The 11,422-nt window shown below is 42.1% G+C and overlaps 1 protein-coding gene across 3 annotated transcripts; it reads left to right on the forward strand.

The window, feature by feature from the left end:
* Positions 1 to 1,016: 1,016 nt before the first annotated feature.
* On the forward strand, positions 1,017 to 10,493 carry LOC120662058 (protein transport protein SEC31 homolog B-like). 3 transcript variants are annotated; one of them, XM_039941135.1, is made up of 22 exons: positions 1,017 to 1,501; positions 1,576 to 1,633; positions 1,729 to 1,851; positions 2,520 to 2,619; positions 2,713 to 2,749; positions 2,845 to 2,950; positions 3,203 to 3,260; positions 3,364 to 3,461; positions 3,550 to 3,669; positions 4,343 to 4,382; positions 4,798 to 4,925; positions 5,001 to 5,128; positions 5,207 to 5,723; positions 5,820 to 5,912; positions 6,771 to 6,956; positions 7,034 to 7,244; positions 8,039 to 8,145; positions 8,266 to 8,409; positions 8,806 to 8,937; positions 9,013 to 9,358; positions 9,616 to 9,854; positions 10,009 to 10,493. In XM_039941135.1, the coding sequence occupies exons 1-22, from the start codon at positions 1,182 to 1,184 to the stop codon at positions 10,099 to 10,101; spliced, it is 3,384 nt and encodes a 1,127-aa protein (XP_039797069.1). In that variant the 5' UTR covers positions 1,017 to 1,181; the 3' UTR covers positions 10,102 to 10,493. The 3 variants fall into 3 exon arrangements, with proteins under 3 accessions (XP_039797069.1, XP_039797068.1, XP_039797067.1); XM_039941134.1 differs by having other exon boundaries at positions 2,523 to 2,619; positions 8,263 to 8,409; XM_039941133.1 differs by having other exon boundaries at positions 1,030 to 1,501; positions 8,263 to 8,409.
* The last annotated feature ends 929 nt before the right edge of the window (positions 10,494 to 11,422 follow it).

Raw genomic sequence — 11,422 nt, forward strand, 5'->3', positions numbered from 1 at the left:
CCTCTGAAAATGTAAAAACAGAGTGCTGGAAAATCCTTAATTACCGTTTTTTACACTGAAATTGCACCCGGGTCTCATCTCTGATGGACTGTTCGTTGATAAATTCCGATAATTTCAAGTTTGACTGAGACTTTAAAGCGATTCAACACAAACCTAATTGAAGAACAAACAAGGTGGAAGCTGTATCCTGCAATGTATACCTGACACCAACACTGGAATCCAAGGAGGCGGGTTGCATCCATCAGCGAGTAAAGGTACCAGGGCAAGCGTGGTAGTATATATAGCATGCAGATGCAGTTTGGCCATGCGCGAAATAGAAGACGGTTGTTGATGGGCAATGTTGTAATGAGAACACGAGGAAAAAATGTCATGAATCAACATTAGACATTTTGATTTCCATGTCATCGACCGATGCGTTGTGTTCGTGGGTCTCGAATAGGTGTATTTCAAGTCCGAATGATGATTATGCAATGACAAAGAAAAAACAGCATGTGATGGCGGTGGCTAGCTTTAACAAGTTTTTGGCGTGATAAGAGGGCCAATCTTACTATGCGTCTATGCCAGCGTGGGGTAAAGTTGTACGGTGAGCCGCAGTCCAAATGCTAATCATAGAATTGATGGACTGAAATTTTTTTAAAGGTTCTTTTCTTCAGCGTAAGGTCACTTTTAGCACCTTATGAGTTGTGATGTATGCACCTCCTCCTTGCTACAAATTTGTAATCCCCAAAGAAAACCTGTAGCAAAACAATTAACATGGAGACATGTTTGTTTCGGATGATGCAAGAGCTCTTTCATATAATTGTGGAGTTAGGACATTCTGAAACTGGATTAACCTGAATTGCGCATAGGCGAGAATGCAACTTCAAATCTAACGGCACACAGCAACCCGTCCGATGAAACGAACAGCGGTGATCACTCGGGATGACGCGGCCGAAGGCGGCCAAATCACGCGTGCCCGCACGCAGGGCAAACGCAAACCCCACTTCATCGACCCGATCAGATCCGCACCCCGATTCGACCCGAGTCCCCAACCCTCTCCCGCCGCACCGGCACCACCACCATCTCTCTTCTTCTCTCCCCCCTCCAGATCGCCCTTGCAATTCCGCCGTGCAACGCAACGCCCCTGCCCTGGGCGAGCTCGAGAGCGCGGGCGCGCCCAGATCTGCGCGGTCTCGCCGGCGATGGCGTGCATCAAGAGCGCGCAGCGGGCGGCGCTGACGGCGCTGGCGCCGGACGCGCCGTACCTCGCCGCCGGCACCATGAGCGGAGCCGTCGACATGAGCTTCTCCGCGTCCGCCAACATCGAGATCTTCCGCCTCGACTTCCAGTCCGACTCCCCGGACCTCCCGCTCCTCGCCTCCGCGCCCTCCCCCGACCGCTTCAACCGCCTCTCCTGGTCGCGGCCGAGCGCCGTGGAGGGCGACTCCTACGAGCTGGGCCTCCTTGCGGGAGGCCTCAGCGACGGCTCCGTCGCCGTGTGGAACCCGCTGATCATGATCAGGTCCGGATCCGCCTCCCTCGCCCGTTTCACACTCGAGATCTGCTCTCCTTCTGATTGAATTGCCGCTGTTTCAGCTCCGAGGGCAAAGCGGAGGACGCCATGGTCGCGCGGCTCGAGAAGCACACCGGACCGGTGAGTTGCGCAGGGCTGGATTGATAAGTTTGCGTGCCTGGTGTTCTGATGGGGTTGGCGCCGTGTGCTGAATTACGTCTGTGGTGGCTTTGTAGGTTTGTGGGTTGGAGTTTAGCGAGCTCACGCCGAATCGGCTCGCTTCAGGGGCTGAGCAGGGGGAGCTCTGCATCTGGGATCTCAAGAACCCAGTCGAGCCAACTGTTTACCCGCCACTCAAGGTACTCGTTATTTTTCACAGAGCTTATTATCATACAAGAGGATTGAGGATTTGCGACCTGATTGGTAACTTGTGAGATGCGTGTTTTCCGCTACTCTCTGCTCGTATTGATTCAGAAGTGCTTTCCCGTTTCATGGAAAACATGATGCTATGTTGTGGGCTTACGACTGTCCTAGTATGATTATGCCATTTCTCAGACAACTATATTTTTTTTGGTAAAATGAAGTAGCATTCTCGTTTTTAAGTTAGTTTTCAGTATGAGCAGAAATGGTAGCACTATTTGATGCAGGGATGAAACTGGATGGGGGGGGGGTATTGCACTGCTAAATACGATTATAGTCGTAGCTTTTACAACCTCAATGTTTCCACCTGTGTTACAACTAGTTATTTGTTAAAGGCCAAGCGAATCTATGTGTAGATCCCTTGATGTTACCTTGCTGCACAAGGACTATGCATTTCAAGCCCTCTTTTTTCATGAGCTTGCATTTATTTTACATGTTCGATGGGCGTATGTTATTAGGATTGCAAATGAATCTGAGGTTTAGTTGTATGTGGCAGAGTTTAACCCACATTTAGTGTTTTTTTTTGGATCTTCCAACTATGGCACCATTTTTTGGCGACATTATTTTGCTGAACTTTATCAGTGTTTAATTATTCTTGTAATTTTAGCAGAGTGTTGGTTCCAGTGCACAAGCTGAAATCTCTTGTTTATCCTGGAATCCCAAGTTTCAACATATAGTAGCAACCACTTCTAGTAATGGAATGACAGGTAACAGAAACTTAGTCGCTTCTGCTCTAGGTTTACCTTAAGTTACTGTCACTTGTAATTTTTATATCTGACTATTTTTTTCATGCCCTGCAGTTGTTTGGGATTTAAGGAACCAGAAACCACTGACTAGGTAATTATGGTAGCTGTTGAGTTACTTCTGCACTTTCATGATCTCTTACTGATACAATCTATGGTTTGGATTAATAACTTTAAACTGCTGAACAGCTTTTCAGATTCTGTTAGAAGGAAATCCTCTGTTCTTCAATGGAACCCAGACATGTCCACCCAACTGATTGTTGCATCAGATGATGACAGCTCACCATCTCTGAGAGTAATTTACCTTTTCTCATTTTTACTACACCCCCAAAGAAAAATGTATCTTACTTACCTTCTCCATGTGAAGCTATCCTATATTCAAATAGACAAATTTGTTGCATTATTTCTTTTTGGACTCAAGTTGTCATTTCGTTATTTTCAAGAAAAGGGTGGCAATAGAGTGGTCTTCCCACAAGTTCACATCACAAATTTTATTATACTGAGTATTTTATTCATTTACATCAATATCATTGCTCATATATCACAGGTTTGGGATGTGAGGAAGACCATTTCACCAGTAAGAGAATTCGTTGGCCATTCAAAAGGTTTCATCTCTCCTTTTGTTCATGGATTTTTAACCAGTTTGCTGATGTACACAAATTGCTTATACTTCTTTCTTATTCTACCTGTGTTTTTTGCATCGACCAGGTGTAATTGCTATGTCCTGGTGCCCTTATGATAGTTCGTTCTTGCTTACATGTTCCAAAGACAATAGAACAATATGTTGGGATACTGTCAGTGGAGAGGTATGTTACAAATTAAAAATATGTTGGGATTCTGATATGCTTTACATGTTTTCCTACTGTGCCCATTTCATTGTCTTATTTATTACAGATTATTAGTGAGCTACCAACGAGCGATAATTGGAATTTTGACCTTCACTGGTATCGGAAAATACCAGGCGTCATAGCAGCATCCTCATTTGATGGGAAAATTGGCATATACAACCTAGAGGTGATGAGAGCTATAATTTTCCACTTTGGATATATGTTGAATCACTATGAAACTGTCACCCAATTTTCGAGACCTGTGTCAGACACTCAGACTTAAAAAATATACTGCATCAAACAATTTTATTGGCTGTCATTGGTATCCTTAAAGTAGGATGACATTTTTCTAAGGTTTGTTTGCCCTAGATAGAGTTCTACTATATAAGCCAACTATTGCACCTAGGTATACATAGCCTAGGTGCAATAATTTACACGCAATAGCTTATAGTAGAACTCATAAAATGCAGTAGTTATGTAAACAATAGAGTTCTACTATAAGCCAACTACTTGGTCCATCATGCAGCCCATAAAATGCAGTAGGATTCAGTTGTCATTTTATAAAATTTGCTCTATGCTGTAGTAGTTATGTAAAAAATTGTGTGTTACTCTAGTATACTGCAAGAAACTGACCCTTTAGCACCAACATGGATATAAATTAAAGATGCATTAGAACATGGATATAAATTAAAGATGCATTAGAGTTCAGCAGCTGGTCCGCTGCACCATGTTTATCTATCCACTCTATTATCAGTTTAGCATCGTTCTTCATGAGATAATAGTATCTGTAGGTCTGAACGCACCCTCATGTTACTTTTTTTAAAAAGCTAAATTCTCTAAATTTATTTATTTTTTTACAGTTCTCTGGACTTTATGCAGCTGGTGATGCAGGTGCCCCAGGTAAATTTAGCATACTGTGGCTTGCTTACATTTCTAAGATAACCAAATTTTCAATTAGATTATTGCTGTTGATCTTGTGCACATCCATTGTCAGGAGTAAACTTCAACAGCATTAACATTATTATTCCATCATTTCATGACAAGGTTGAATGCCTCGAAATTAATCTTTTATATATATATCCGTACTTGGATTTGAGTAAAATGCCGAGGTGCACTGAGGCATATGTAACCATTTGGGCTTTGGGCTTTTAGGTCTATAACCATTTACCAGTAATCATCGAATGAAAAGCATATATTTCTTTAGTCTATAGAGTACAAACTCAACAACCTCAGCAGTTATTATGGTATTAACTACAATATTGTGCATACCATCATTCATATGATTCATCTGATGACCAATAAAATATATATTCAGCACGTCCAAGAGCGCCAGCTCCAAAATGGTTGAAATGCCCCACTGGTGCATCTTTTGGCTTTGGTGGTAAACTTGTTGCTTTCCATCCGGCGGCACCCACCCAAGGCGCCCAAGTATCTTCTTCTGAGGTTTGTTTTCTTGTGTGCTTGCCTGCTTTATTCTCCTTTTGAAGTTACTGTGTTAACATATACGTATAATAATAGGTGCATGTGCACAATTTGGTGATTGAGCAAAGTCTGGTCAGCCGGTCAACTGAATTTGAAGCTGCTATACAGAATGGTGACAAGAGTTCGCTACGTGCTCTGTGTGAAAAAAAATCACAAGAATCATTGTATGCACTTACCCTTTAGTAGAACGCTCCCTAACCTTTGCATGATAACTAACTCTATGCTATGTATGTTTTGAGCAGATCTGATGAGGAAAGAGAAACATGGGGCTTCTTAAGGGTTATGTTTGAGGATGGGGATGTTGCAAGGACAAAATTGCTTGCTCATCTTGGCTTCGAACCTCCTCAGGCACCAACTGTGGATGCAACTGACGAACTGAGCCAAACATTGGCGGATACACTTAACCTTGATCACGGCACAACAACTGATAATGCAGATGCTCAATTTCTCGTTGATAACGGGGATGATTTTTTCAATAATCCTCAACCTTCAGAGGCTAGCTTAGCTGAAGAATCAATTTCTACAAATGGTGAACAGATAGAGCAGGAAATGCCTGGAGATGTTGTGCCATCTGATCCATCAATTGACAAGAGCATTCAACATGCATTGGTGGTTGGAGACTACAAAGGTGCAGTTAACCAGTGCCTTGCTGCAAATCGTATGGCTGATGCTTTGGTTATTGCCCATGCTGGTGGTTCTGCTCTATGGGAAAGCACAAGAAATCAGTATCTTAGGAAGAGTATCTCGCCCTACTTAAAGGTTTAATTTTATTATCTATTTATGGATATCTGTATTTTATTTTGGGCATCCATTTGATAACTACCCTTGTTTATTCTTATATTTTTTCAAACTCAGGTTGTTTCTGCTATGGTGGGCAATGATTTAATGAGTTTCGTGAGTACTTGGCCCCTAAGTTCGTGGAAAGAAACTCTTGCGCTACTGTGCACGGTAAGTGTCTTTCATACATTGGATGTATTGCAAGTTGCAACTCTTACCTTTGTTCAACTGGGTTGTGTTTTTTTTTTCTTGTGATATCTTGTTGAAGACTTACTCAAATGATGCTTTCAAGCTTTCGTAGGTGAGCCTAAAGTGCCATTGCAATTTATTCGTTGTTATCTCACGTATATTTAATTAAGACTGAACTGATTTTAGAGGCGCTTGTCTGATGTGCGTGTGTGTGACCACAATGCTGGTACTAGTGTATAGTCCTATTTATGAAAATTCAGCTACTCTGTTTGATGTACAACACTAGCCTTTTGGAAGTTATTATTGCTCAGGTAGTCAGGTTTGCATAGTTCATGAGTTGGGTACTTGGGTCCCCATGTTATTTGGTGACCTCAAACTGGAGCAGCAGTGTTAAAACAGTTGCTGGTGAACCATTTGAGGATCGACATCCCTTTTTTGGGTAAGGGGTGCGTTTTTGGGTCCATGATGTAGGACTCAGGGAAAATGGTCCTATCTGACCAGCCTAGCCATTTTGTTTCGGCCGAGTTGCAAATAAATCCGCTATGAACAAACTTGGTGATCTTCCTGCAATATAAAAAATATTTTCTTTAGATAAACAGTGAAAAGGGGTAGCTGGGTGCCTGGGTTGGTGATTTTTAAATTACTCCATTTCATAACTGTGCTATACTTCCTCCATTCCAAATTATAGGTCATTTTCACTTGTCTAGATGTATCTAAACAGTGTATATTTAGGTGCATAGCATTATCTAGAAAAGTCAAAATGATCTATAATATGGAATGGAGGAAGTGGCTGCTATTTGCTTGTATTTGAGAGTTAATGTAACTATTAACTTGCAACAGTTTGCGCGGAAAGAGGAATGGAATGTTTTGTGTGACACACTTGCATCTAGACTCCTTAGTGTTGGAGATACACTAGCTGCAACTCTTTGTTACATCTGTGCTGGAAATATTGACAAAGCTGTGGAAATATGGTCTCGCAACTTGAAGTCTGAAGATGGTGGGAAGGCTTATGTTGATCTTCTCCAGGTACAATTGGATACTAAAAGTTAATTGTTCCTTGGCTTTCTCGAAACAGCTTGTAACTGGTTAGTATGCAAATGCAGGATTTGATGGAAAAGACCATTACTCTCGCCCTTGCTACAGGCCACAAGAGATTCAGCGCATCGCTATCTAAGCTTGTTGAGAACTACGCTGAACTGTTGGCCAATCAAGGTCTTCTTAAGACTGCAATGGAGTATTTGAAACTGCTGGGATCAGATGAACATTCACATGAGCTGGCGATTTTGAGAGATAGAATTGCATTTTCCACAGAAGGTTGGCACAAACTTATAGAATCACTTGATCTGGTTTTATGTGCTGTCTTCTATTCGTTTAATTTTTTTATGCGTTTTTGACTTGTTGTAGAATCAAATGTTATTATGCTGAGTTAGGCATTCGCTCCAAGCATATTGAAAAGCTTTGGCCGTCCAACACCTTTCATCATGTCACTGTAGTATAAATCTAAAGTATTTATCCTGTTGTCTTTGGTGTTCTGTTTGTCTAAAGTATAACATTTTTAGGACTGCTGCCAGAACTTAAAAGAAATCTTATTATTGTCAGATGCCCTCGAATTGCAACTGATCTCAAATCGCGAAATTTAATATGGGTATCTAATATCATGATGCATTAGTGTTAATGTCGTAATTCATTTGAATTAAATTAATTTCTTCCATGAAAAAAATCCACCATACCACATCCATATACACACACAAAGACCAGTCCGCAGAAGATCCGGGGAGAACCTACATCCACCACAACCAACACAAATGTTTTAAGTAGTGATGATATCAACATTTCCTTGACTTTGCAAAACTTTATTGCTTTTGCTTACATGCCTTAGCTTGTAAATGAACTATTCCTTGGCTTAAAAATTGTGCTTAAAGTTTACTTTAATACTCTATATGCATCTGAGATGTAGGTATTTGCATTTGAACTTGCAGCACAATACAGTTTTTTTGTTTTACCTTTATGTCTGCAGTGTCAAACCATTTTCCCCCCATTGTGCTAATATTTTGATGATTAGACATGCAATTTTATATCATATCGTTGATTAGAGGTATGCTTTCCAGAGAATGATGCTGCTAGGAGCTCTGTTTCTGATAGCACTGGTGCCGGTACCCCATATTTCGCTAATCAGAATTATATCACCCCAGACCATTCTCAGAATCTTTACCAGGTTTCCTCTTGTACATTGTTTCTTCCCATTTGATTTACCAGTTTAATTTTGTAGGAATAAATTAGTAATATGTTTGCTGGAGATGTTGTAAACTAATGTTCTGAGTACCACAAACAGCAGGTACAATCATATAATGTTCCAAGTAACACATATTCAGATGGTTACCAGCAACAACCTAATGCAACCTTTGCATACAGCGATGCATACCAACCTACACAACCAGCCCAAATGTTTGTTCCATCAAGTACACCCATCAGCTCTCAGGTATGTTATTCAGGAAACCCCTTCTCCTTTTTAGTTCAAGTATCATGTTTCATGTATGATTATTACCCTAGCCTGATTATGTTATGGAGAAGTGCCCCAGTGATCTCATTAGGTAGTGCGATTGCCAGGGTCTGGCGGGAGTTTTAGTATTGTACATATATTGTATAGGGGAATATGAGGGTAACATTTGTCGTTTCCTTACTGTGCTTGAACAAAAGACGTAATCATAGTGTTGGATATGATGTGTGATATCTGGACATGTGTTTGTAGCTTTTGTTGCTGAAGTATAGGTTACTTTGACTAGCTTACTTTCACTTTATGTGAAGTTAGTGGGTGCTTTGTTCTTCCCACATAAATTTATGCATGATTACCATAATTGTTTGTTTTCTTTTGCAGCAACCACAAGGTTCTGCTCCCATACCTGTGCCGCCGCAAACAGTAACGACATTTACTCCTGCAAACCCAATGAGTCTAAAAAATGCAGAACAATATCATCAACCTAATACCTTGGGCTCCCAGCTTTACACGGTAGATATATTGCTGACTTAGTTTTACCTGCTGTATGCATGATATCAATTAAAAACTGATCTCTGGTTTATACAGGGTGCTGCAAACCAGCCATATTCTACTGCATCATCTACTCCGTATCAAAGCGGACCTCCACCCACATTCAAACCTGTTCAATACCAGACTACACCAGTCCCTTTTGTTGGTCCTACGGCCTCTGTACCAGGAACGGTCCCTAACCAGATGCTTCCCCATTCTGCCACTGCAACTAACTCAACATCCAGGTTTATGCCATCAAACAATCAAGGCTTTGTTCAGAGGCCAGGTTTGAGTTCGGCCCAGCCCTCAAGTCCAACACAGTCACCGGCACAGGCACCGGCACAGCCAGCTCCTCCTGCACCTCCCCCGACCGTGCAGACAGCTGATACATCTAAGGTTTCTGGTATGTGGAATGCAGATACAGTGCTTATATTTGTTGTTATTGGGTCTTTTTTATTTCACTTGCCTGTAAAGGATTCTGCAAGACTTATCATCATGTTCATGCTAAATAAGCTTTTTTTTCTCTATTCTGGTTTTGAGGAACATTTTCTCCACTGACCTGTTATATGATTTGGTTGGTTCTAACATTTCAATTGTACCAAAGAAATACTTTATGCTGCTAGGAAACATGGTATTGACTTCTCTGTTTGTGTGTTGCAGCTGAACTGAGACCTGTTATTGCAACACTGACCAGACTATTTGACGAGACATCCAAAGCCCCCGGGGGATCACAAGCTACTCAAGCAAAGAAGCGTGAAATTGAAGACAATTCAAGGAAAATAGGGGCATTGTTTGCGAAACTAAATAGTGGTGACATATCTCCAAATGTTTCATCTAAACTCATTCAGCTGTGCAGTGCACTTGATAGTAGTGATTTTGCTACTGCCATGCACCTCCAGGTACATTTTATTCAGCCGCGCTATTAGGTTATGTAGAGTTTCTCCTTTACCCCCATGTTGTGGTAGAAATTGATGGCATGTTGTGGTAGAAATTGATGGATGCTAGTTTTTAGTGTATCTGATTCAAACTGTTGACGATTGTGCAATGGTGTAGGTAATCTTGACAACAAGTGACTGGGATGAGTGCAACTTTTGGCTTGCGGCATTGAAGCGTATGATCAAGACACGACAGAACTTCAGAATGTAAACCTGTGTGGCTTTCTCCTGCAGCCAGTTCTGTATACACCTTTTCTGCTTGTCAGAGATGTTAGTTTTAGCAATTCAGTGGGTTCGCCAGCACAGGGGTGTTATCCTGCTTCTTTGTTCAGGTCTCCTCCTGATTCTGCCTTAAGCTTGGTGAAAGTGGTCTGTTGCTTCTGTGCTGTTATACATTTTGATAATAGTTTTCTTTTTTGATATTTCTTGGTAAGATGAACAGCAGTTGGATTGATGGTTTTGGATCTTAATTGTAAGAGGCAACTTAGTCTGTGTTATTAGCTGGTTGCTCATCTTTTTAACTGTTCAGTTGAAACACTTTGGACATTGAAAGAACTCTACATGATATACGATGGACGATGGCTTGTTCAATTTTACCGCAAACAGAAATCAATAAATTTCTCTGGATCTTGCGATTCTGTATTGCTTGGACGCACCAACGTAATTCGAGGTGGGAGAACGCGCTGCATTTAGTAGCGGGTAACTTTTATCTGATTTCCCGTTTACACCTTTTGTATCAACATTCCGTAATTGTTGATGGCGGTGTTTCGTGACTTGCGGTACTGCACGTCCGAAGCAGCACGTGCAATATATCGATCCTGTACGTCCAAAATCCTAATTACGAGTATTACAGTTTAAGTTAATTCGAACAGTGCAGTTATCCTTTGCCAAAAGTAATAATGGTCATTACCATGTAATCGCATCATCATTACAAAGTCTAGTAGATGGAGGAAAAATTACTGCCAGCATGATTCACCGTCACCGATTGCGAAACCCATAGTTGTCGGAAAATTCACCGGTTCGTCACGACCAAGCATATTCAGCTCCCTCATCCAGATCCTAAGCCATTTGACTTCCAGCGTGGCATGACCGTTAGATTCGCCAGCTCCGAATGGTTGCGCACTACGGATGTGCTCTGGTCAACTTCCGACACCTCTCCTCGACTCCCTCGCTCCAGACGCCACCGCTGCGCCGGCCGCCGTCCACGGCCGCCTCACATGGCAGGGCTCACACACCCACAGAAATAAGCCGTATGCTGTTCGAGGCGTAATAGTTTACTGCCAGTGATCCACTTCCCATTAGCAACGCGCACCCAGTGATTCCGATGCTGCGGCTGATACACACACCTCCAGTTTCAGTTAGCATCTGCATCACGGCCCCTCTCAGCTAGCATCGCGTAGCCATAGCATGTGCCCTGCCAGTTCGACTTCGACGGCACCCCCTGATCAACCTGGCATTCCCTGACGCACTTGTGTTAGATTAATGGCAGCAAAATCCCCACCCCCAGCCCCTCGCGAGGGAGCGATGACGGC

The sequence above is a fragment of the Panicum virgatum genome, chromosome 2N (genome assembly GCF_016808335.1).
Source record: "Panicum virgatum strain AP13 chromosome 2N, P.virgatum_v5, whole genome shotgun sequence".
In the NCBI taxonomy this organism is placed as follows: Eukaryota; Viridiplantae; Streptophyta; class Magnoliopsida; order Poales; family Poaceae; genus Panicum; species Panicum virgatum.